The sequence below is a fragment of the Saimiri boliviensis genome, chromosome 14 (genome assembly GCF_048565385.1).
Source record: "Saimiri boliviensis isolate mSaiBol1 chromosome 14, mSaiBol1.pri, whole genome shotgun sequence".
NCBI lineage: Eukaryota > Metazoa > Chordata > Mammalia > Primates > Cebidae > Saimiri > Saimiri boliviensis.
In genome coordinates, this window is record NC_133462.1 from 2,901,078 (window position 1) to 2,928,018 (window position 26,941).

A 26,941-nucleotide genomic window follows, 5' to 3' on the forward strand; every position below is an offset into this window, starting at 1 on the left:
GCCAAGGAAATGACCCATACATTCACATGAACCCCAAAATACATACTAGTATCATGTACCCATTAAAAAAAGGTGCTTTCATCGGGCAAGAACAGAGCAGGAGCCCGAGGTGGAGTCCTAGGAGGACCGATAGAAACCAGGGTGCCCAACTCAGACCCGCCTTTCTTGTGCTGTCAGTATGGCCAGTGTCTTTCCAGGCCAACATGGCGGGAGTGGGGTACTACATTTACACTCTGTTCCAGTCATTCACCAGTAGCAAACACTGTTGCCAGGTTTTCCAGACAGTATGGAGATTTCCCAGAGAACTAAACATAGAGCTGCCGTTTTGCCCAGAAATCTCACTACTGAGGTCCACCCAAAGCAAGAGAAATTGTATTAAAAAGATACATGCATCCGTGTGTTTAACTGAAGCACTATTCACAATAGCAAAGTCATGGAATCAGCATGGAATTCCAAAGTCACAGAAGCAACAGATGACTGGATAAAGAAAACATGATTTATATACAATGGAATCCTTTTCAGCCATTAAAAAAAATCACGCCTTTTGCAGCAACATGGATGGAGCTGGAAGCCACGATCTTAAGTGAGGTAACTCAGAACCGAAGTCAAATAATGCATGTTCTCACTTGTATGTTGGAGCTAAACACATACACATAAAGAGTGTGGAACAGGAGACACCGGAGGCTGAGGAGGGTGCGAGGGAGATGCAGGACGGGAAATTACCTAATGAGTACGACGAACACTATCTGGGTGATGGGTACGCTAAAAGCCCAGATTTTACTACACAATATATTCATGTAACGAAACTGCATTTGGACCCCTTAAATTTATACAAACAAGGCAAAAGGGTTTTCCAATGTGTGGAAATACAACACTTTATTGAGGGGTTAAGGGGTCATTGTGAGACAGGATAGAAATTTAACCATGAAGGTCTTCCAGTGGCTCATCCAAGGCCACAGAGCTAATAAAAACCACGAACATCGTATGAAACGTGAATGGGGTGCCAGAAAACTCACAACTCAGAGTGTCAATGATTTGCAGCTCCTGCGTGCAGAGTAACCTAAGGGCCCCAGTCCCTGTCCTTGGCGGGTGTACCAGTCACAGCCAGGCTCCTCACCATCAGATTTCTGCCCACGTGGTTGTGTCTGCTTCAGAGGTGGTCTACGATTGTCAATTTGGGATTTCTCTCTTCCTCAGCCATCAGAAGTGCCTGCGTTTCCTCACCAAAATCAGCTTTTTTCAGCCTGGTAAAATATTTTCAAAGGTTCTGTTTTTAATTCACATACTTCCTCCCCTGCTGGAGCTCATCGTTCTCCATAATTCATCCCTGGACAAGCCTACGAAACCCTGACGTTGCCTCCAAGAGGAAAGGCATACACATCAAATGCAGTGGTATGCTGCTAAATGTTACCCCGGATCGCCAGGAAAAAAGTCCTAATTTATAGCTCTGCCGTTTTCTGTGGTGTAAATTCTCCAAGTCAGTCACGGCCAATTTCTAGATGCCCGCTTGCTGTCACTCAACAGTTACAGAGCCCAGAACACACAACTGGCCCTCACCAGCTTGTAGGAGCTGGCTCCAACATGTTACTGGACAGAACCAATGTCCAGAACTGGTGATAGAAGGCATGAACTACACACACATTTCTGTTTGCAACAAGTCAAGGGAAGTTAGGGAGAAAGCCTGGAGCTATTTTTATTTTTTCAAAGATAAAATATAGGTAGTTTCTATCATTCGAGCACCTGGGTCCTGGCCCCCTGCTAAGGCTTTTACACACACCTCATTTAATTTTCACAACAGCTTTATGAGGTAGCATGACTGTCCTGATTTGTGATGAACACAGTGAGAACAAGCAATGTTAAGGTCACAAAACCAGAAACTGGTATCCTGGATACAAATTCCAGCAATTTGTTTCTGGAACCCCCCACCCCTGATACATGGTATCATTGCTTTGAATCAGACACAAGGATTAAGTACCACCATGTCTTGGTCCTTCCTTTTGTGGGTAAGGTCTGGTCTCCATTTGGCATCTGTTTATGTGCCACTGTCCCCCACTGTTGTAGAAAGCTATGTTCTTTTAGTGCAAGTATGTATCTTTTTTTTTTTTTGAGACGGAGTTTCGCTCTTGTTACCCAGGCTGGAGTGCAATGGCGTGATCTCGGCTCACCGCAACCTCCGCCTCCTGGGTTCAGGCAATTCTCCTGCCTCAGCCTCCTGAGTAGCTGGGATTACAGGCACGCGCCACCATGCCCAGCTAATTTTTGTATTTTTAGTAGAGACGGGGTTTCACCATGTTAACCAGAATGGTCTTGATCTCTTGACCTCGTGATCCACCCACCTCGGCCTCCCAAAGTGCTGGGATTACAGGCTTGAGCCACCGCGCCCGGCCGCAAGTATGTATCTTAATACACATCTTTGTGAGACTGACTATGGCTGGGACTGGAGGAAGATGAAAACTCATTTAGTTCTGTCTTATTTATCACATTATCTGGTGGATATTTTCATAATTACCATGCCAAATAATCACCCCTATTTTGTGGAGAGGAGGCTGATAATCAAAGAGGCCCAATGCCTTGCTCAGGGTTACAGGGCCAAACACAGCAAGGCCAGAGGACAAATGGTCCTCCATGACTCGGAACAGACAGTTCGAGTGCTTCCCCTCAACCACGCGTCTGCCTTGGCAGTCTACACTCTGAATCTTTAGCAAACATTAAAATGAGCAAGAAATGATGCTGGGCACTTCGCCTTTCCAGGTGGAGATCTATAAGGATGGACTTCAAGAAAACAAACCTGTATCTTCACAAAAGGGGAAAATCAGTGAATGCTCTTCAGGGTTCAAGCTGCAACAGTTTTTAACTCATCATCTTATCTTGCTCTTCTCTGGAAATGACCCGCCTAGTAACTGCCCATGAGTGCCTTGATCTCATATTGGTTTGAAAACAGTAGGGGAAAATGGATGAGAAAAATAACTGTTAAGGATTTTATAGGTATCTAGTAAAATAATGTTTGTGGGATTATATGTAATTATAAATATATAAATAAAAACATAAGTGGCCGGGCGCAGTGGCTCAAGCCTGTAATCCCAGCACTTTGGGAGGCTGAGGTGGGTGGATCACGAGGTCAAGAGATCAAGACCATCCTGGTCAACATGGTAAAACCCCATCTCTACTAAAAATACAAAAAATAAGCCGGGCATGGTGGCGTGTGCCTGTAATCCCAGCTACGCAGGAGGCTGAGGCAGAAGAACTGCCTGAACCCAGGAGGCGGAGGTTGCACCATCGCACTCCAGCCTGGGTAACAAGAGCGACACTCCGTCTCAAAAAATAAAACGTAAGTTTATATTTGTCAATGTCTTACAAACATACATATAACTTGTATTTATAAATTATATTTAAAATATATTTATATATAACTTCTAATAAGAAATTATTTAGGTGGACAGTGAGGGCAAGAGAGTCCTCAGCAGACCTTCCCTTCTAACAAAAAGCTGCCCGAGAAATCACTTCTTTTCCAGCAAAGGGCATCCTGAAAAATGGAGCCACAAACATCAGTTAGGAAGCTGGAAGATTGCACGGGGCAATGCCAGCAGCTGCGCCAATGCAAAGGGCTACTCGGGGGTCAGGCACATGTCCACCGCGGAAGCTCCGTATTCCCCTTTTTGTTAGCGTGTGTTCAGTAAAAAAGAAGCAGGCAGCACGGCACAGCTCAGGCAGACAACCCACCTGCTTAATAAGTACTGGGGTGGGGGCTGCCGGACACGTGCACGCTATGCTAACGGCGCACCTGGTCATAACACTTCTTCACGCCCAACGTAGATTAAACACCGCCACCCCACCGGCTCTTCTACAAAAGCCCCTGCGTTTCACCATGGATCCGGCAACCCGTTTTTCCAAGCCCGCTCTCTGCAGCAGAGAGCTAGTCTCCTTCTTTTACCCATTAAACTTCTGCTCTTAACCTCACCCTGTGTGCGCCCTTGATTCCCAAGGCCGTGGGTGTGACCCCAGACGAGGAGGCTGCTTCACAAGCGCTTCCATTTGTTGGGCACTCACCATTCACCACTTACTCTGGTTAAGTAAGAGTTTTATACTCACCTGCTTGGTTCTTACTTATGCAACAACCAGGAGTGGATGATGCCAAGGAACATCATTTACAGTTTAAATGCAATGTGATGACGCTGCAGGTCTTCGCCAATCCCTTCTTAGCCCCGAGCACTCTCCCTATAGAGAACAACAGACCCCACTCACCCGAGCACCCTCAGGGCACACTCTGGGTGTCTCAGGGCCTCACAGAGCACAACCACCCCTCCGTGGTCCAAGGCGTTCAAGGTCAGGTTTAGCTGCTGCAGGGTCTTACTGCTGGTGAGAACAGATGCGAGATCCTTACAGCAGGTGCTTGTCAACGCACAGTCTTCCAACCTGCAATAAAAAGACACGCGGTGAGAAGTGGCCCCAGCCTCAGGTGGAGGCAGGACAGGATGCGAGCTAGATGTCGAGCCGAGGCACGCCCCACTGCCTCAAGCGCAGTCTCTCACAGTCCGCTGTTGAGGACATCAGCTCATGCCTCTGGGGTAGGTGACTGTCGATTCTTCTCTGTATCCCTGCCCACAGCGATGTGACTTTGCAGCTCATTCCACTGAGAGTCTATTTCCAGTGAATCTGAGTTGGCTTCACACCTTGCTTTGGATAATCTAATACAACGGAAACAAGGTTAGGAGAGTTCTGGGCCACCATGTTGGATGCTTTTTTATTCTTTGGAGATGGGGTCTCTCTCTGTCACCCCCGCTGGAGTGCAGTGGCATGATCATGGCTCAATGCAATCTTAACCTCCTGGGCTCTAGCAATTTTCCTGCCTCAGCCTCCTGAGTAGCTGGGGCTACAGGCACACACCACGCCCGGCGATGGGGTTTCACCATGTTGCCCAGGCTGCTCTTGAACTCCTAGGCTCAAGCTATTGGCCCACCTCAGCCTCCCATCGTTCTGGGATTACAGGAATAAGCCATCACACCCAGTGATCTTGGACTCTTTCTATACTTCATCTCTTGAACTCCCGAGATGCTACTGGGGGGTCATTTCTGTCCCTGCCAAAATCTCTATGTTGAAGTCCTAACCGCAGTACTTCAACATGTGGTATTTGAATACACGGTCTTTCTAGAGGCAACTAAGCTAAAATGACAACATTGTGGGGGTGCTAATCGTGTGACCAGTATCCTTGTGAGAGGAAATCTGGACAGACACACACACACAGAGGGAAGAGAACGTGAAGACACAGAGCGAAGACAGCCATCAACAAGGCAAGGAGAAGGGCTGGAGCAGATTCTCCCTCGGGGCCCTCAGAAGGGACCAACCCTGCCGACACCTTGCTCTCAGACTTCCAGCCTCCAGAGCTGCCGAAGGACGCATGTGTTATCTAAGCCGCCCAGTCCGTGGTACTTTTCAAACCCTGGAAAACTGATACAGATGCCACATCAATGAGCTCAGGCTAACCCCTCAGGTAAGGAGATGGGCCCACTCACACCTGTCATCCCCAAGGGGACAGCCAGCCCAGCCGGCCAACCTCCACCCCATACGGCGAGGCCAACCCAGCCCAGCCAACGCCTCAGTTAACCGCAGCTTCCTCAGCACACCTGGCCGAGGTCAGTGACGCCCGCCCAGACAAGCAGCGCCACCAGCAACTGAAGCGCCCATTGCCTGAAGCCCTGAAGTTTGACGCTGGTTCATTACGCAGCCACAGCTAGCTGCTACGCTGTCCTGCTAGAGTTTTCACCTTTCTCTTTGTTCCCATCAATCCTCCATCTCTGCCACGCATGAAAACATGACCAGGAACTCGGCAATACCCACCCGAGAACCTCTACGCGGCAATCAGGGTGCGTCAGCGCCCCACACAGCAGCTTCGCGCCCACATCTCCTATTTTGTTGCACCCAATTTCCAGATTCTTCAGGTTCTGATTGCTGATGAGAACCGAGGCGAGGTCTTCACAGCCAGCAGCAGTGATAAAACATTTTACCAAACTGCAAGAGAAGAGTCAGGGTACGAGACTTAAAGGCCATTACATCTTGGTCTGATACCAGGAAAAGAAAGACGCCAAAGCACAACAGCGTTTGTCATTCATGTGGACAGGTACTGTCGGTCCGCCGTATCCACACGTTCAACTAGCTGCAGATGGGAATTATTCAAGAATTAAAACCATAACACATAACGATATGACAATAGAAAATAATAACAAATGAAAAAAGCCAATAGCGTATAACAACTTTTCACACAACATTTACATTGTATCGGGTATCACAGTAACCGGGAGATGATTTACACTATCATGGGAAGATGCATGTAGGTTATATGCAAACACTAGGGGCCAGACGTGGTGACTCACACCTGTAATCCCCGCACTTTGGGAGGCTGAGGCAGGCAGATCACCTAAGGTCAGGAGTTTGAGGCCAGCCTGGCCAACATGGTGAAGCCCACCTGTACTAAAAAAATCAGCCAGGCATGGTGGTGTGTGCCTGTAGTCCCAGCTACTCGTGAGGCTGAGGCACGAGAATCACTTGAACTCAGGAGGCGGAGGTGGTAGTGAGCCAAGATCGTGCCACTGCAATCCAGCCTGGGTGACAAGGTAAGACTCCGTCTCAAAAAACAACACAACAAAAACACTATGCCATTTTACGTAAGGAACCTGAGCTTCTACAGATTTTGGAATCCTCAGGGGGATTCTGTAGCCAACATCCACAGATACGGAGGGACAGCTGGAACTGTCTCAGCATGGTGCGTTGAAGGTCCGTCCTCTCTCTGCACTGGTGAGACACGATTCCATGATGCAGTCTCTGAACACGCGGGGATCAGTCTGTTTCTGAGACCTCCTCTTTTCTACTAATTTGCGTATTCACTTTGATTTACCCTTCATACTTTGTTATGGATGTTGTATATTATTTCCATTAAATCTTCAAGACAGTATTATTTTATATACGATCCACATATTGTTTAGATTTATTCAGAGATTCACCACTTTCTTTGTTCCACATGTCTTCCAGCTGGGATAATTTACTTCTTTCTAAGCAAACAGTCTTTACGATTACTTTTAGGAACCATCTGGTGGTAAGAAACTTTGTTTTTATTTATTTGCAAATGTGTTTTTATCCTCATTCTTGGTAGTTTTTGGTGGCCATAAAACTCTAGGTTGACAATCCACCCTCCCCTCTCCCCGCCATATTGAGTATCTGACTGTACAGCCCTCTGGTTTCCACTGTTATTCCTCATCCATGTCTGTCTGTCTGTCCTTTCTTGCAGATATCATCATTTCCCTCAGCTCCCAGCCCCTTGTTAAATGTTTAGAGATCAACATCTTTCTATCTGGTATTCTGCAGTTTCTCTGTTATTTATCCCGTTAAGAACTTATTTGGATGCTTAAATCTGAAGTGGAATCTTTCATTGGTTACAGAAAAACTTTAGCCTTCTTAAAATATTTTACCTTTCTGGGATTCCAGTAAGTGTGTTAGAACTTCTTAATCTATCACCTATGTCTCATAAACTCTTCCACAGTTTACATATTTTCCAGTTTTCATGCTGCTTTCTGGGTAATTACAACCTATCTTCTATTTTACTAATTTTTTCTTTTATTATGTCTAATCTACTATTCACCCCATATATTCAGTTATTATTATAATTTCTAGATGCTTTACTATTTGCTTATTTAATCTTACGGCTTCCTTTTCCCTAAGATTCAAACCTGTTAGTTTTCTGTAAACAGTAAATATGTTTGCTTAACAGATAATTAAATAAGTTTGGTAGGTACTTGTGTTTTGACTTGTTCTTGCTCAGTGTGTTTATTTCCTTGTGGTTTGGGTTATTTTAACTGTGTAGTATTTACTGACCTTAAAAATCCTTTAAGGAATAAGCCGAGGTCAAGAACCATGTCATCCTATTACCTACCTCCAGAGACCATTTCTTCTTTTTTTTTTTTGAGACGGAGTTTCGCTCTTGTTACCCAGGCTGGAGTGCAATGGCGCGATCTCGGCTCACCGCAACCTCCGCCTCCTGGGTTCAGGCAATTCTCCTGCCTCAGCCTCCTGAGTAGCTGGGATTACAGGCACGTGACACCATGCTCAGCTAATTTTTTGTATTTTTAGTAGAGACGGGGTTTCACCATGATGACCAGGATGGTCTCGATCTCTCGACCTCGTGATCCACCCGCCTCGGCCTCCCAAAGTGCTGGGATTACAGGCTTGAGCCACCGCGCCCGGCCCGACCATTTCTTCTTGTTTCTTTCAGGAGTCTGTTGGGTACTAGTTTAAGGTTATGTTGTGTTTTTTTAAATACATCTTAAGGATTTTTGGAGAGCCTTAGGTGCTATATACTTAGCCTGCTACTTAAGAAAATTTCTGTTTAGCTTCTGGATGCTTTAACTTTTTTAAAAATATTATATCTAGGCCGGGCGCGGTGGCTCAAGCCTGTAATCCCAGCACTTTGGGAGGCCGAGGCGAGTGGATCACGAGGTCGAGAGATCGAGACCATCCTGGTCAACATGGTGAAACCCCGTCTCTACTAAAAATACAAAAAAAAAATTAGCTGGGCATGGTGGCGCGTGCCTGTAATCCCAGCTACTCAGGAGGCTGAGGCAGGAGAATTGCCTGAACCCAGGAGGCGGAGGTTGCGGTGAGCCGAGATCGTGCCATTGCACTCCAGCCTGGGTAACAAGAGCGAAACTCCGTCTCAAAAAAAAAAAAAAAAAAAATTATATCTGACAGTTTTGGTGTCTTTCGGTTTCAAATACTGGCCCAGATAGCCTAACCCACCACTGTCAGAGAAAGAAAGCATCTGGTGTTTTTGTTACATTATTTAAGACACTCTTCAAGTGAGGAATACAAAATTCTCAACTCTGATTTCCTAATGGATTAGGTAAAATCACACTGCCAAATATCCCAAGTCTCTGGATTTTTCGGGGAAAGAGCATAATGAAATGTTATCCTAACCGGTCACTCCAAAACCCTGTCACCACTGCTACAGGGTCACCCAAATATTTCTCTGTCTGATGATGTGAGATTAAGTCTTTTCCCTGTCTCCTTCCTGCTTCTCTCACGCTACCTTTGATTCCCTTCTAAAGCATTCTCTATGTTATCCACGTTAATTCTCACATGTCATTTCTGGATCTCCACCCTTCACGTCTCACCCTTCTACCTGGAATTCTGGCTTTGTTTTTGCACCTGATGAAATGTATTCGTAAATCTCCCTCCTGGCCTGTATCTCCCAGCTTCCCAGTTCCGGTTCTCACAGACAACCTATAATTCTGCTTCTTTCAGTGACATTTGTGATTAAAAAAATAGACACAAATGCATACATATGCTCCTGTCCTCCTCCCTTTTTTTATAAGTATTGCATAAACTGAAGCTATCAGAATTCCAGGTGTATTCAAATGTATTCATCAGGTGCAAAAATAAAGTATTTTTAAGAATTCAAGTATTTGCACGTTCATTCTCACATGTTATTTCTGGATCTCCCACCTTCATCTTTTACCCTTCTATCTGGAATTTTGGCTTTATTTTTACACCTGATGAAATATATTCATCAGGTGCAAATGAAGTGTTGTAGAATACATACCAAATGTCATCTTAGCCATAAAATTGCCCCTCAGGTCCCAGACATAATTCTGGCTCTCTCACTCCCCTACCTGCATTCCAGTGGAGAAGTATTTGCAACGTATTAAAGGTGAAGATTTGTTTACGTGAACCTCTCTACAAGAAACTGAGGCCAGTTTTTAACCTTCACGTTCCCAGGCACAGACACTACGGCCCTCTCCAGTTCCAGGTGCCCCTTCTCAGCAATGCAAACCCTTGAAAAGATGGCTTGGTCTTCAAAGAAATGGCAAGAGGCCTACCACAGCGAATCGAGGCGGCAGTCTGGGCGTTTCAAGGCCTTGCAGAGGGTTTTCAGACCTTCATCCTTCAGCACATTAGCGCCGAGATCTATGTGGCGCAGACTGCTGTTACGCAGAAGCATTTCACAGATGTACTCCCAGCACTGCTCGCTGAGGTGACAGTAAGCCAACCTATGGGCACAAAAACCCGAGGAGAAGAGGAGGAGAGGGAAGAGGGAAGTGTCATGCTTCGCCCCACACTGAGGGTGGTATTTCTACAATCTTACAACCTCCCCAACTGAGATGAAGTTCTGGCTTATCTGAAAACACCCCCTCTCTTTTTTTTTTTTTTTTTTTTTTTTTTTTTGAGGCAGAGTTTCGCTCTCATCACCCAGGTTAGAGTGCAGTGGCGTAACCTCAGCTCACTGCAACCTCCGCCTCCTGGGTTCAAGCGATTCTCCTGCCTCAGCCTTCCGAGCAGCTGGGATTACAGGCATACGCCACCACGCCCAGCTAATTTTTTGTATTTTTAGTAGAGACGGGGTTTCCCCACGTTGACCAGGATGGTCTCGAACTCCCAACCTCGTGGTCTGCCCGCCTCGGCCTCCCAAAGTGCTGGGATTACAGGCGTGAGCCACTATACCCAGCCAAGTGTGAGCCTTAAACCTCTGCTGTGTGGGCTCCATCAATGAGCAGATCATAGTCAACAGGCCAAAGCCTGAACTGCCACCACAGCGCCCCCAACACCCACTCACATCAGGTATGTCAGGACCGTGTCTGGGCGGCACAGGGCTTCACACAGATGGCGCACACCCTCGTCTATGCGGTTGCAGGATACGTTCAGATACTTGAGCTTCTTGTTCTTGGTCAGAACGAAGGCAAAGACTTCACAATCCACTGGTGAGAGTTCACAACTGACCAGCCTGTAGGAAGGGAACATGTCACGGTCTGCTGGTCTCTGGTTCCCAGACCCGCTCCTCCACGGATCCTAGGGGAGTCGGGAAAGCCTGCACTTGCCATCCTTGAGAAACTCAGTCCTCCCAACTCTGTTCCTGACCCCTTTCCAGCCGGTCTCCGTGGTACAGTGACAGCCAGCCTGAGACTCACAGTCTCAGTCACATCCATGCTCGGCTCAGCCTTCCCCAGCAACTTACCTCCCTGCACTTGGCGAAAACCCCAAAACACACACCACGATGCCCAAGGCTCCTACCTGTTCCCAAGTCCCTGTGTCCCTGACACCCTGGTGCTCTTCGGTTGCTTGATGACACCAGGTTTCGCTCGTAAGGTATTACTCGTGTTCGATCCTCCCCACACTCATCTCCCCCAGCTCCTTTACCGAACTGGGGGTAACCTGCGTGTGTGCACCCCAAGTAGAATGCTCTTTTTCCGGCCTGTGGTCAGACACATCCCTATCATTTGGGTCTTCGCTCAAGTAATAGCTCCTCAAAGAGCGTGGAAGCAGCCTTGAACCCGAGTCCAAGAGGGCTCCTTTTCTGGTGGCTGGAGTTGACTTGTGTGGCCAGTAGTTGCGGTTCTGTGTTAACTCAGCCACTCTCCTTACTTACTCTCTGGCGGCCACAAAACAAAAACAAAATATAGGCCAGGTGCGGTGGCTCACGCCTGTCATCCCAGCACTTTGGGAAGTTGAGGCGGGTGGATCACAAGGTCAGGAGTTCAAGACCATCCTGGCCAACATGATGAAACCCCATCTCCCCTAAAAATACAAAAATTAGCCTGGTGTGGTGGCGCACACCTGTAGTCCTGGCTACTCAGGAGGCTGAGGGAGGAGAATCACTTGAACCCAGGAGGCAGAGGTTGTACTTAGCGAAGATCATGCCACTGCACTCCAGCCTGGGCAACAGAGTAAGATTCCATCTCAATACATAAATAAACAGAGAAAGAGAGAAGAGAGAAAGAGAGGAGAGAGAAAGAAGAGAGAGGAGAGAAGAGAGAGAGGAGAGAGAAGAGAGAGGAGACAGAGAGAGGAGAGAGAAGACAGGAGAGAGAGAGGGAGGAGAGAGAAGAGAGAGAGGAGAGAAGAGAGAGAGGAGAGAGAAGAGAGAGGAGAGAGAGAGAGAGAGAGAGAGAGAGAGAGAGGAGAGTGTGGAGAGAGGAGAGAGAAAGAGGAGAGAGAGAGGAGAGAGAAGAGAGAGGACAGAGAGTGGAGAGAGAGAGGAGAGAGAGAGGAGATAGAGAGGAGAGAGAAAGAAAAAGAAAGAGAAAGATAGAAAGAAGTGAATCTGAATGAATTTTGGTTAGGCAATGGTTTCACGGCGATGACACCAAAAGCAAAAGAGACAAAGGAAAAATGCATGTGCACCTCATCAAATAGAAACTTTTGTGCTTCAAAGGACACCATCAAGAAAGTGAAAAGACAACTCATAGAATGGGAGAAAATAATCACAAAGTATGTCTTGTATATAACTTGTCATCAGAAAATAGAAAACTCTTGCAACTCAACAAAAAGGCAAACGACCCAATTAAAAATGTGCAAAGGTGCTGCCAACACACATATGAAAAACGCTCACTAATCATTAGAAAAGTGCAAATCAAGACCTCAATGAGACACCATCTCACACAAGTCAGATGGCTAGTACTAAAAAGTCAAAAAATAACAGACGCTGGTGAGGTTGTAGAGAAGAGTGTACACTTACACATTTTTACAGAAACGTAAATTAGTTCAGCCATTATGAAAAGCAGTTCAGCAATTTCTGAAAGAACACAGCTACCATCAACCCTGCAATCCCATTACTGGGTATACACCCAAAGGAATAGAAATCATTCTACTATAAAGACACATGGATGCTCATCATAGCATTATTCACCTAAATACCCGTCAACAGTGGACTGGATAAAGAACATGTGGTACGTATGCACTACGGAATACTATACAGCCATAAAAAGAATAAGATAAAACCCTTTGTACCAACATGGATGGAGCTGGAGGCCACTATCCTTAGCAAACTAACACCGGAACAGAAATCCAAATATCACATGTTCTCACTTATAAGCGGGAGCTAAACACTGAGTACATTGTAGACATGAAGGAGGAAACAAGACACCAGGGCCTACTTGACAGCAGAGGGTGGGAAGAAGGTGAAGAAGAGAAAACTGCTACGCTTATTAACAGGTGATGAAATGATTTGCACACCAGACCCCCATGATGTGCAATTCACCTAAATAATAAACTTGTACATGTACCCCTGAATGTAAAATAAAAGTTTTCTTTAAATGTGCAAAGGATTTGAATATATATTTCTCCAAAGAAGATATACAAATGATTAAAGAGCAAAGGAGCGGATGCTCAACCAGCGTCAATCACTCAGAACAAGCAAATCACAACCACAGTGAGATGCTTCTTCACACGCACTAGGAGGGCTGTAATAAAAAATACATATTGGCAAAGATGGGAAGAAACCGGAACTCTCACACATTGCTGGTGAGAATACAGAATTGTGCAGTCACAGAGGAAAATAAATTGGTGGTTTTGCCAAAAGTTAAATATGGAATTACTATATAACCCAGCAACTCTACTTCTGGTTATAAAAGCCCAAAAGAATTGAAAGCAGGTATTTAAACATGAGTGTTCATAAAGCACGATTCAGAATAGCTAAAAGGTGGTAACAACCCCAATGTTCATCCAGATGACTAGAACAAAATGACAAATATCTATACAATGGGATATTATTTAGCCAAGAAAAGGAATAATGTACTGATACACGGTACAATTTGGATACACCTTGAAAACACTTTGGTAAGTTAAAGTAAGCCATTCACAAAGAGCACATGTGATTCCGCTTATATGAGATGCCCAGGATAGGAAAATCCAGTAAGACTGAAAGTGTATTAGTATCTCCCAGGGACCAGAGAGCTAAGGCAGTAGGAGCGAAAACGCTAGTGGGCATGGGGTTTCTTTTTGAGGTAATGAAAACGTTCTGAAACCAGATAGTCATGATGGTTGCACATCCTTAGGAATATATATGAAGATCACTCAACTGTTGATTTTCAAGTATACGATTATACTTTAAAAGTATATGTTTTGTGGTATGTAGATATGGCAATAAAGTTGTTATTTTAAAAAAGGGTTTAGGTCTTTTTGGGTTTGGCTTATGCGAGCTCAGAAAAATGGCCGATGAAGAGTAGTAGAGAGAAGTATTTGAATGTGTGGGTACCAAAGAAGATAAATACAGGGTATTACAGGAAACCCTATTTAATTGCCCCCCAAAAAAAAATACTTGAAGCAAAACATACATACTGGAAAGTACACACGATGGTTAAGTGCCAGCCAATGAACTGTCATGAATTCAAGGCACCTGAGTTACCAGTATCCAGGTTAAGAAACAGCAGGTTATTCATCTCCTGTACCCCCTTCCGCTGTCTGGCATGGTTCAGCTGTGTCCCACCCAACCCTCATGTCGAACTGCAATCCTGGTGTTGAAGGAGGGGCCTGAGGGAGGTGACTGAATCATGGGGGTGGTTTCTAGTGGTTTAGCACCATCTCTAGTGCTGTTGCTCCGATAAGAGTTCTCACGCGATCTGGCTGTTTAGAAGTGTGTAGCACCTCTCCCTTCCCTCTTCTTCCTGCTCCCCCATGTATAACGTGTCTGCTTTCCCTTTGCCTTCTGCTATGACTGTAAGTTTCCTGAGGCCTCCCCACAAGCAGAAGTCTGTCCGTCCTGCAGAACCATACTATATAAAGACATACCTGAGACTGGGTCATTTATGAAGAAGAGAGGTTCAATAGCATACAGGAGAACGGAGCAACATACTGCCCGAATCTCCAACACCAGAGCTTGGCCATCTTTGAAATTTACGTGAATAAAGCTGTAGGCTTCGCTCTCGAGTCTGGCCCCTGGTCATCAACACTAAGATTCATCCAAGTGTTTCCATATGGCTGAGAGTATTCATTCTCATGGAATGGGAGCAGGTAACCACAGGTTTCTTATCTAACTTACTGTCAGTATTTCCAGTTCTCAGAGGTGAGGACCACCTGCTGTGAATGCTTTAGTGCCTGGCTCTTAGCAAACTCAGATGGGTCCCTCTTTCAAATATGCACCTCCAGGTGGAATTTCTGGGTTACATAATCTGCCGGAATCCATGAAAGCTGCACACACACACACACACACACACACACGCACACACACGCACAGTTTTCCAAAATGGCTGCAACAATTGACAAACTTTAACTTCCCTATTCAAGTTCTCAGGAGACTAAGTTTGTGTATAAATCACAGAAGGAAAAAGTTGATGTATTAAAAACATGCAGGCCCCCGCCCCCTGCAAAAGAAATACAGAGTCTTCTCCCAAATCCAATCAGTGGTCTCAATACACATGGAGACTTACGCTAGCTCTTCTATGTTGCCCGCTGGGGAGTTCAACACATCACAGAGGGACTTGACATCATCACGAGAGAGTTTGGTGAGGGTGAGGCTCAGGTATTTCAAATCTGGCTGATGAAAGAGCACTTCAAAGAGGTGACTACTCTGACCAGAAAAGGAAACATTATTTATCCTGCAAAAACAAAAGTTTGGATGAGTTTCATCTAACGAGAGCATAGCCTCAACACCTGTGTTTGTCTCTTATCCCCAGAACAAACTCATTCTCCAATTTTACAGCCCAACGACATGACTCACTGGTTCTCGACTTGCATGATTCGGCCCCTATGAGGGACCACTGGCAGTGTCTGGACACTATTTTGGGTATATGGACAAGGGGAAGCTACCAGCTTCTAGAGGGTGGAGGCCAGGGATGCATCTTAACATCCTACAACGCATGACCAGCCCGCATGATGAAGAACCATCTGTAAGTACTGAGGCTGAGGAACCGCTCTGGGTGTTCACTCTTTGCTTGTGCAGTTAGCCTCGACTGGAAGCTGGAGGTGGGATGAACGTGTTATCCCTGTGACGTACTGGAGTCAAGGCCGATCCTCAACTCACCCGAGCTTCTGAAGGCGACAGCTGGGGTGCCTCAGCTGGTTACACCAGGTCACAAAGGCCGGCTCACTGAGGGTGCTGTCCTGCACCTGGACCTCTCTGAGGTACCCGTTGGTAGTGAACACAGAGCAGATGTGATACCAGCAGATGAGGCTGTAATCCGACCTGTGGGCAACAGGAAAGGATGAGCTGTCCACGGGTACGCCGTCAACACGAGCCACTCGTGACACACACAGGTACCACCTCCGAGGCAGAGCCGCCTTTAGTCAGAAAGAACGGGATCCTTCAGGTAAGCTCACCCCATGTTGGCGGTTCTCAACCTGCGGTGACATTTCCCCCCAGGGGACATTTGGGGATGTCCAGAGGTCTTTTTGGGTGTTACAGATTGTGGCAGAGGTGCTTCTGCTATCTAGTGAGTAGAGGCCAGGGATGCTTCTCAACATTCTACAACGCACAGGAGAGCAGGCCCAAAACATCACCAGAGCCAAGGCTCAGAAACCCTGACTGACACCCAGACAGTTGTTTTTTGTTTGTTTGTTTTTTGAGACAGAGTCTGCTCTTGTTACCCAGGCTGGAGTGCAATGGTACCATCTCGGCTCACTGCAACCTCCACCTCCGGGGTTCAAGTGTTTCTCCTGCCTCAGCCTCCCAAGTAGCTGGGATTGCAGGCGTGTGCTACCGCACCAGGCTAATTTTTATATTGTTAGTAGAGGCAGGGTTTCTCCATGTTGGCCAGGCTGGTCTCGAACTCCTGACCTAAGGTGATCCACCTGCCTTGGCCTCCCAAAGCGTTGGGTTACAGGCATGAGCCACTGCGCCTGGGCTGTATGATTTTTTTTAGAGCAAGTTTTCAAAAGTGATTTGCAGCTGAGAGGTCAAGACACAGTGAGCCTGGAGCTGTGAGAATGACATCCACTATAAGCACTCATCAGCTAATACTGAGAAAGTAGGACGCGCTTCACCCAGGTCCTCATATTCACTACTCACAACGCGACTGTTACTAATTTTCCCACTTCTGTCACGGGGCAACTCCAGCCACGAAAGGGCAAGGCTCACAGACAAAGTCACAGAGCTACCGAAGAGTTGGGCCAGGAAGTGAGCTGAGGTTTTCCTGATCGAAAAAGTGAGTTTCTAACCATGACCCTATACTCAACACTCCATCAGCAAAACCCACGTGGGAATATAGATTCTGGAAAGAGAGAAAATGCCATAGGGTGTACTCACACAGAGCTGTGTGTATCCTCTTTCTTAAAGACATTCTGCACGGAAAAAGAAAGCTTCCTCAAGCTGGAGCAGTATTTTAAGCAGTAGGCAGAAACTACCAAGTCTGAGCTGTCGACAATATGGAAGCTACCTTCTTGAAGGAGGTTCACGGCCTGCCTCACAAAGGCAGGCTCCTGCATCTCGAAGAGACAGTAGAATATCGCCAAGGCATCCACCTGTCCCTGCAGATCCCCCTGCTCCCCTAAGCGCTTCAGGCACTGCTCAAATTGCTGCCTTATCTCTCGGGACAGTTGGAAGCCAAAAAACCCGTTCAGTTTTTCTTGTTCCTTTTTATTTAAAAGACCAATGAGAAAACACCCCAAAAAAATCCAATGTGGTCTCCTCACTTTTTTAAAGTTGTCAACTAGCAATTCCTCGACACTGCGAACAGCTGGATGAGGATGGTCAAGGTGGCTCTTGAGTAGGTAGAACATGGCGGCGCAGAACTCCTGGATACACATGTGGATGAACGCGTAGGAGCTCGCCCGCTCCCCGAACTTCAGAAGAACCTTGGTGCCCAGCAACGCAGGGATGTCAGCATCCGCGATCCCGTGTCTCCTGAGGTCTTCGTCTCCAAACTCAAACGTATCGGTCCACATGCCCTCTGCAGCCAGGGCGCACAGGCCCTTCAGCTGGCGCTGGCTTTGCTCGGTCGGCCCCGCGGCACCCTCGGGTGTGAACAGGTTGAAGATGAAGGAGGCGTACACAGAGGTGGTGCTCTGGCAGGTCACAGCCAGGTCCTTCCCTCTCTGCATCTCTTGCTTCAGAGCGGTACACAGGAGCCAGCAGAGGAGCGGGATTTGGCATATGGCAAAAAGCTGCTGACTCTCTCTCACGAGACTGAAGGCTTCCATGGCTCTCTTTGGGTCTTGAAAGAAACAGCAGAAGTACACCAATCTGTCGCTCTCATTGAATCCCCGGGGCTCGTATATTTCTGAGATCGCCACCCGATCCCGGAGCTCCTTCGGGCACGTGGGTTTGACGGCGACCAGCAGGGAGGCCTGCGGGAGCATCTTCTTCCTCAGCAAACTGATCAGGACCACCTGCACCGGCCGCTTCTCCTTCCAGTCGCCACACAGATCCGAGTCGGGCTGGTTCACGTCGGCCTCCAGCTGTTCGAAGCTGTCGATGACGAACAGGAGTCGCTCTGGCTGGGACAGGATCTCTGTTACAGGAGCGGCAGGGTCGGGCCACTCCCTGCAGATCAAGTCAGCCAAGCTCACGGCTGGCAACTCCCTCATTTCTCGGCAGCAGAAGTAGAAGGCGTACAGGAACCTGTCCCGGTAGATCCTGCTGTCCGACCAGGCCCACATCAGCTTCATCAGGAGCGTCGTCTTCCCAATCCCTTGCACTCCCTGAATGACCACTGTACGTGGGTGTTTCCCGGTTTCCTTGGAAGCAAAAAGGCGGTCCAAATGGTCACATTCTTCCTGTTTGACTTCCTGGTGAAAGTACTGGTGAATATCAGTGACAGACTTGCTGGACCACAAGCGGCTGAACTTCTGCTTTGCGTGATCTTGATAGGTCTTCGTATACCCTGAGTCAGTGAGGGCGAGAGGAGGGAAAAAAAAAAAAACCCACAGAGTTAAACATTCCTGCATACATGCTTCGTCCCTGCCGTGTTTTCTTCTCAGAATGCACCTCTCCAGGAGTCTATCCACTGTGGCCCCCAGGCCAAACCCAGTCAGTCTGCTCTTGTCAATAAAGTCTCATTAGAGCTCACTACGCGGTTCACTGGTGTATGGGAACAGGTGCCTTCCTGGCTCAACAGCCGAGCTGAGTAGCTGTGAGACACGGTACGGCCCACACAGCCTCCAACGGAAACCATGCGGTCATCTACACAAATCCGTAACAATGAAAATGGTGACTTTCATGCTGCTGTCACGAACGACCTAATTTCAGCTCTGGGTGACTGACTGTAATTGGCTTTGCCTTATCTGATAATTAATCTAAGTCACCATTCATTGGAAGAGAGAATAATTACCGGCGGTGTTGACAGTGACTGTTCGCTTCCCCAGATTTCCCCAACATGTTGGCCCTAATAAAGGCTTTGCCATTCAGTCCTTAAAAAAAAAGTTTGCCAAATTCTGCTTTTGACGGATACACACACACGTATTCATTGCTACTAAAATATCAAAATAACTGGAATATAACTGTGTGACTATTAAGACTGGTTAAATAATTTATGAACTCACGATTGCATAGATATTAAAAGTATGGAATAATGTCTTTACGTGGATAAAGAACAGGACAGCATCTACAGCCCGTACTCATTCATGTAAACAAGGTATTTAGAAACCGATACATGCTTCCCATGTAGGGACTAGGTCTGAAAGTCTGCCTAAGAAGGACCTCAGCTAGGCAGTCGCCTCCAGACGGGAGACAAGGCGTGGTAACGAAAGAACGGTACCTAGCATTCATTCTGACTTTATGCCAGTGAGCTTTCCTTCAATGGCAGAATGCTCAGAAAAAAACCAATCGAAAAACCCAGCAAACACGCTGACCAAGCCCTACACATCCCACAGACCCTCCTGGCTACAATCAAGGCACGGATTCAGCTCTGCGATTTGCACCCATTCTCGTAACACTGGAGGGAAAGGGGTGTGAAATCTATCTTCCGCCTGTGGAGAAGGGGAGTGGAGTCTACCGCCTGTCTTGCTGCCAGCTTCTGTGAACGCAGACATGCTGGGCTTTTCTGTAACAGATGCCTTGTCTCCAGTTTCTATAGTTGGCCAGGCACAGTGGCTCACGCCTATAATCCCAGCACTTTGTGGGGCTGAGGCAGGTGGATCACCTGAGGCTAAGAGATCGGGACCAGCCTGGCCAACATAGTGAAATCCCGCCTCTACTTAAAATATAAAAATTAGCTGTGCATGGTGATACAGGCCTATAATCCCAGCTACTCAGGAGGCCAGGACAGAAGAATTGCTTAAACCCGGGAGGTGGAGGTTGCAGTGACCCGAGATCGCACCACTGTACTCCAGCCTAGGCAACAGAGCAAGTCTGTCTCAAAAACAAAAGTGGCCGGGCGCGGTGGCTCAAGCCTGTAATCCCAGCACTTTGGGAGGCCGAGGCGGGTGGATCACGAGGTCAAGAGATCGAGACCATCCTGGCCAACATGGTGAAACCCCGTCTCTACTAAAAATAAAAAAAAATAAAAAATAAACATTAGCTGGGCATGGTGGCGCGTGCCTGTAATCCCAGCTATTCAGGAGGCTGAGGCAGGAGAAGTTCTCGAACCCAGGAGGCGGAGGTTGTGGCGAGCCAAGATCGCGCCACTGCACTCCAGACTGGGTAACAAGAGCGAAACTCCGTCTCAAAAAAAAAAAAAACGAAAACCAATTGCTGTGGTCACCGATTTGAAGCAGCTGCAGCCCTGGTGTGAGCTTCCTGATTTCTGAATTGGAGCTGCCGTGGTGTATCGCTAAAGCCACAGTTGTAACGCTTCCCATCTCCCACTTTCCTCACTGCAGGAGACGCAGACGCTCCCTGGTGCCGCAGTTCTTAGAGTCGCCCCTGCAGCACCAGCCTAGAGCTGGATCCTTCAGGCCAGCCCCAAAGTTTCGGCAACACAAAACTCCCTGACAGTTATCTGTTCCTTGAGTAACTTGTGTGATGCCGATATTCCACAAGTGATGGACTAGAGATGTGGGGGGTTGTTGTAGGCGGGAAATTTTCCCTATGCCCCTGCATAATTATTACTGGATTTAATTGGATGGAGGTGAAAGACGTAATGTGGTGCCCACAAACTGCTGGGTGTGACGGTAGGTAAGGCTACCTTAACTTATCGTGGTGAGCAAGGGATTCCCCCAATCTTTCGGTCCCCTGAAGTCCCTAACTGGTGAAACTCCCACCTGACATTGGTGACGATCCCATTAGCATCTTAAGCTTAGTAAGCTGTTTGCCCATTCCCCCGGGGCTTCCTACTTTGCTAGTCCTCTCAACTGTTCTGGAGATTTCTGTGACAAGTCTGGTTACTCATTAAGGGGCATTAAGTGGGTATAACCTCAACCCAACTGTGAAAAGAGATAAAAAGTGTTTAAGTACCTACCAGGAGATCTATCTGTAGACCTGCTGACATTTTATTTTAGCAATATTCTAAAATATTTCTATGTGCAAAGAATGTTCTTCTTTATATAAATTACTTTTTTGAGACAGGGTCTCACTCTGTTACCCCAGCTGGAGTCCAGTGGTGCAAACACAGCTCACTGCAGCCTCATCCTCCTGGGCTCAAGTGATCCTCCTGCCTCAGCTTCTGGTGTAGCTGAGACTGCAGGCGTATGACACCAAAACACTCTAGGAAACAGGGAGGAATTTAAAAAATTTTGACTAGGGGTGAAGTGCAGTGGCTCATGCCTGTAATCCTAACACTTTGGGAGGCTGAGGCAGGTGGATCATCTGAGGTCAGCAGTTTGAAACCAGCCTGCCCAACATGGTGAAACCCCGTCTCTATTATAAATACAAAAACTAGCTGTGCTTGGTGGCAGGTGCCTATAATCCCAGCTACTCAGGAGGCTGAGGCAGGAGAACTGCTTGAACCCAGGGGAGACAGGTTGCAGTGAGCCAAGATCGCGCCACTGCACTCCAGCCTGGGTGAAAGAGCACAACTCTGTCTCAAAACAAACCAACTAAACTTGGACCAGGGAAAGGTTTTTCCCAAGTAATGTCCCAAGTCAAGAAAATGTGCAAGAAAGGGTAGCACTGCCAAAAATGGAAACTCTCAAATTATCTTATTTCAAACCCGTTATTTTAATCCTCAATATTAAGAAAATTTCCCCCTAACTACTACCAGAAGCAATTCCTATTTCACTGAAAACAAGACATTCCAGATCCTCAATGTATTCAATGTCTCATATTCAAAATCTGGCACTCAAAATTACCAGGCATACTAGGAGACTACTGTATGACCAAAGACAAAGAGTCTAATAAAAAAGAAAGAAAGAAAGAAAGAAAGAAACAGTAGAAAGAGACCTATAAATGTTAAAATCTTTACGCAGATTTTAAAATAATTTAAAATGCTCAAAAAATAGAAGATGGAATATTCAAGAAAAGAAGGAAATCTGTGAAAAAGGCAAACTGCATAAATAAAACATGTTAACTAAATATAAGAAATCGACAGATGGACGTGTTCACTGAATAGGGAATCAGGGAAGAAGAAAATTAGTTATGAATACCTAGACTAAAGCACAGAGACAAAGACATAAGAATGTAGAGAAAGGACACGTGGGACACAGTGTAAGGGCCTTGGCTGGGTGCACTGGCTCATGCCTGGAATCCCAGCACTGTGGGAGGCTGAGACGGGCAGATCACCTGTGGTCAGGAGTTCAAGACCAGCCTGGTCAACATGGTGAAATGCTGTCTCTACTAAAAATACAAAAATTACCCAGGTGTGGTGGCAGATGCCTGTAATTCCAGCTACTCGGGAGGCTGAGGCCGAACAATCACTTGATTGTTGTTCATCCCAGGAGATGAAAGCTGCAGTGAGCCAAGATCGCACCACTGCACTCCAGCCTGGGCAAAAAGCATCTCAAAAAAACAAGCACAAAAGTCTAGGCCAGCAAGGTGGCTCATACCTATAATCCCGGCACTTGGGAAGGCTGAGGCAGGTGGATTACCTGAGGTCAGGGGTTCAAGACCAGGCTGTCCAACATAATGAAACCCTGTTTCTAGTAAAAATACAAAAATTAGCTGGGCATGATGGCAGGCATCTGTAATCCAGCTATCCAGCTACTCGGGAGGATGAGGCAGGTGAATCACTTGGACCTGGGAGGTGGAGACTGCAGTGAGCCAAGATCATGCCACTGCACTCTAGCCGCAGCAGCAGGGCCAGACTGGGAAAAAAAAAAAAAAAAAAAAAGAGAGAGAGTGTAGGCCAACATCGTGGCTCATGCCTGTAATCCCAGCATTTTGGGAGGGCAAGGCAGGAGAACCACCTGAGCCCAGGAGTTTAAGACCAGCCTGGGCAATATAACGAGGGCTTGTATCTACGAAAAAAATGTTTTTAAGTTAGCCAGGTATGCAATTAGCCAAGCATGGTGGCACAGGGCCTGTAGTCCCAGTTACTTGGGAGGCTGAGGTTTGAGATCATTTGAGCCCAGGAGGCTGAGGCTGCAGTGAGCCATGATGGTACCACTGCACTCTACCCTGCGTGACAGAGCCAGACTCTATCTTGAACAAACAAGAAAGTCCAGGATGTCTAACTGGAGTCCCAGAAGAAGAGACAGAAGAATGAAGTATACAGTGGCTGAAACTGAGAACTGAAGAATGTTACTGAACCTCAGACACAGCCGGGCACGGTGGCTCACACCTGTAATCCCAGCACTTTGCGAGGCCGAGGCAGGAGAATCACGAGGTCAGGAGTTCGAGACCAGCCTGGCCAACATGGTAAACCCTGTCTCTACTAAAAATACAAAAATTAGCTGGGCATGGTGGTAGGTGCCCGTAATCCCAGCTACTCAGGACGCTGATTCAGGAGAATCACTTGAACCCAAGAGGCGGAGATTGCAGTGGGTCAAGATGGCACCATTGCACTCCAGCCTGGGCAACAGAGCGAGGTTCTGTCTCAAAAACAAACAAACAGATGCGAGAATATCGAAGAGTCCCAATCAGGATGAAAACAAATCCACAACCGGGCTGAAGCAGGGACAGCTGAACAAACACAAAGGAAAAGAATTAAACAGTAAGTCCTAAGAGCTGTCTCCTGCCACCGATATTGAAAATGTGCAAAGTAACAGTCAACAATCCTTGTGACGCGATAAATATAGACGTGACCCTAAAAGCCACATTGCTTATAGATCATAGCTTCTCTGACAGGAACTTCCGCTTGCTAAACACACAGTTACACCAGTCAATCTCTGTTCATTGCATCCCCTATGGCAGGTGTTAACTGCTTTTGCAAGTAAGTCAAGTGCATGGTTCCTATGACACAGCCTCACCTCAGAGAGTTTCTGGCTTGGCTCCAAGTTCTCAGCTTAGGGTAAAAATCACTGGTGACCCAGATAAAGGTACCATACAGGTTAGGACATGATAGCCACTCACATTTTACGCACATATAACCACCAGGTCTAAGAGAACGTTTCCTGCCTAAAAGGATAGTATTTTCAGGTCAGGCGTGGTGAATCATGCCTGTAATCCCAGCACTTTGGGAGGCCAAGGTGGGTGGATCACCTGAGATCAGGACTTCAACACCAGCCTGGCTAACATGGTGAAACCCTGTCTCTACTAAAAGTATGAAAAATCAGCTGGGTGAAGTGGCGGGACGCTGAGGCAAGAGAATACCTTGAACCTGGGAGGTGGAGGTTGTAGTGAACCAAGATTTCACCACTGCACTCCAGCCTGGACAACAAAGTGAGATTCCACCTCAAAAAAAAAAAAAAAGATAATATTTTCCCATAGCACATTCCGGCATTCTGGTCCTGTTGTAGATAGGCAGAGATCGTTTAGCAAAATTAGGACCAGTTTTGATTTTAAGAAGCCTTGCCTCTTCCCAGCCTCACTCACCTGTCCTCTCTCTCGTGACCTTCACGCAAAGATCCTTTCTACCCATCTTTTGAAAGATTCTTAAGGTCACGTTCCAAGCCTGCTGCTCTTCATAGTGCTTGATCAAGAGGTCTGCAAGTTCTTCCCGGGATGCTTTTTTGACTTCAGCCCAGGGAATTGGCTTGAGTTCAAGATGTGAAGTCAATTGCTTGAGATGTTCCTTAAATTTTCTGAACTCCTCCTTTTTGAGCTCCTCCAGATACCACATAAGGCCAAAATCAGAGAAGAAAGAGGCTGCCATCTTGTCCAAAGCAGAGACAACAGTCCTCAAAGAGACAGTGACCAGGAGCAATAAATAAATAAAACCTGCAGAAAATTCAGGACAGTGCCCAGTTATTACAAATAAATGGATCAAGATTACTGATTTCTTGCATAGTATCTTGCTAGATTTGGGGGCATGGGAATGAGGGCGGAAAGTTAGGTTCATCTCACCTTCTCATTGAACTGGTCATGAAAAGTCTCACTAATAGATGGAAGAATTGTAGATAAAATAATCCAGTTGAGAATCCTAACCTATAGTGCCCTGACACGTCTTCAAAATCCAAGCAAATATAGGCTTTACATTTTTTAGAAATTACATTTAAAGGTAGAAATGACATTGTAAATCTAGAAATTACATTTTTACATCTAAATACAAATATTGCACTGTAAATATGGAAATCACATTTTTATATTTAAATATAGAAATGACATTGTAAATACAGAAATTACACTGTAAATAAATAACATTTTTACATTTATATATAGAAAATTACTGTAAATATGGAAATTGCATTTACAAATAGAAATTAAAGTGCAAATACAGAAAATACATTGTTACAAGTAAATATAGAAATTACATTTTTCTCAGCAAACAATAGAGGAGGCATGCCCCACAAATGTAGTGAACTGATTTTGACAAAGGCGCAACAAAGGAGGATCGTCTCTTCAATGAATGGTACTGGAACAACTGGAAGTCCCTCCCTGGCTCTCTTTCTCCGACTCTATTATGTGGGGACATAGAGAGAAGGCAGCTGTGTACAATCCAGAAAGAGTCTGCACCAGGAGTGGACCCTGCTGGACTTTGATTTGAACCTCCAGCCTCCACAACTATGAGGAAACAAATTTCTGTGGATAAGCCATGCAGTCTGACCGATTTTGTGATGAGCTATAGTAACGATCCCTGGACACAGAGTCTTCATCTGCGGTATTTAGTTACGGTCACACTCTGGCAAGGGCCTGGAAGCATACAGATACCCTAGTGGCAATCGGGACACCCAGTGTCCAGATCAGATCTTGGTGTCTAAGACCACTTCCTGACAAAAGAAACCCAGGGCAGACCGAAAGAGCCCCTAATAGCTAAAACTGTAACAACTTGAGCAAGAAGCGGAAGAATTCCAAGTAGGTTATATGGATGGATTCTTCCCCTTTGAGGAGAGGCAGCCTAACTCCCCACGTCTTAAGTGTGGTGTTTGAGTCTGTCCTCATGCTGCTGATAGACATAACCTGAGACTGGGTAATTTATAAAGAGAAAGGTGGTTTAACGAACCTACAGCTCCATGTGGCTGCGGAGGCCTCACGATCGTGGCAAAAGGCAAAAAGCACACCTTACATGGTGTGGACGAGAGAAAGAAGACCGAGGGAAGGCGTTTCCCCTTATAAAACCATCAGGTCTCATGAGATTTCTTTACTACCACAAGAACAGTATGGAGGAAACCACCCAGTGACTCCATGACCTCCCACCAGGTCCCTCCCACAACATGTGGGAATTATGGGAGCTACAATTCAAGATGAGATTTGGGTGGGGACACAGCCAAACCATATCATGTGGGTTGTAGATAGGGAATTCTTTTTAAAGAAAACAGTGTTAAAAAACGAGTAGGGAGTAACTTCAGAGTGCAGAAGCCAGTCAGACACCCAAGTCAGGAGATCAAGGTAAATGTGGGTGGGAGGGGATGGTGACGGCATATGATACGAGAAGGGCACCTTTCCTCCACGGTCTTCCTCCCCAAAGCCCCAGTCTCACCATGACATAAACATCACATAAACCCAACATGAAGGGTGGCCCACAAATACCCAATTAGTGCTTCTCAAAACTTTCAAGATCACTGAAAACAAGGAAATCCTGAGAGCAGTCCCAGTGTAGAGAAGCCAATGGAGACACAGCAACGAAACATAATGGGGGATCCTAGATGAGGTCTGGGCACATAAAAAGGAAACTGGGGGCAGGGATGTGGCAGCTCACGCCTGTAATCCCAGCCCTTTGGGAGGCCGAGGCGGGCAGATCGTGAGGTCAAGAGTTCAAGACCATCCTGGCTAACATGGTGAAACCCTGTTTCTCCTAAAAATACTAAAAAAATTAGCCAGACATGGTGGTGTGCACCT

General features: G+C 46.5%; 1 protein-coding gene across 1 annotated transcript; it reads right to left on the reverse strand.

Annotated features, from left to right (window-relative positions):
* Nucleotides 1-1,114: 1,114 nt before the first annotated feature.
* Nucleotides 1,115-24,818, reverse strand: NLRP4 (NLR family pyrin domain containing 4). The gene is made up of 9 exons (XM_003944038.3): nt 24,539-24,818; nt 17,000-18,575; nt 15,779-15,940; nt 15,186-15,353; nt 10,598-10,765; nt 9,864-10,034; nt 5,836-6,006; nt 4,243-4,413; nt 1,115-1,244 (listed from the first exon to the last, which is right to left on the reverse strand). Exons 1-9 carry the CDS (start codon nt 24,816-24,818, stop codon nt 1,151-1,153), a joined length of 2,961 nt encoding a protein of 986 aa, XP_003944087.2. The 3' UTR covers nt 1,115-1,150.
* Nucleotides 24,819-26,941: the final 2,123 nt, after the last annotated feature.

What these genes read in the sequence shown, in the direction of transcription:
- NLRP4 (XM_003944038.3), bottom strand. Translation starts at nt 24,818, where the DNA reads ATGGCAGCCTCTTTCTTCTCTGATTTTGGCCTTATGTGGTATCTGGAG. An exon ending in GGTCACGAGAGAGAGGACAG is followed by an intron (nt 18,576 to 24,538) that starts GTGAGTGAGGCT and finishes TCACTGACTCAG; the next exon opens with GGTATACGAAGACCTATCAA. An exon ending in GAGGATACACACAGCTCTGT is followed by an intron (nt 15,941 to 16,999) that starts GTGAGTACACCC and finishes TGTTGCCCACAG; the next exon opens with GTCGGATTACAGCCTCATCT.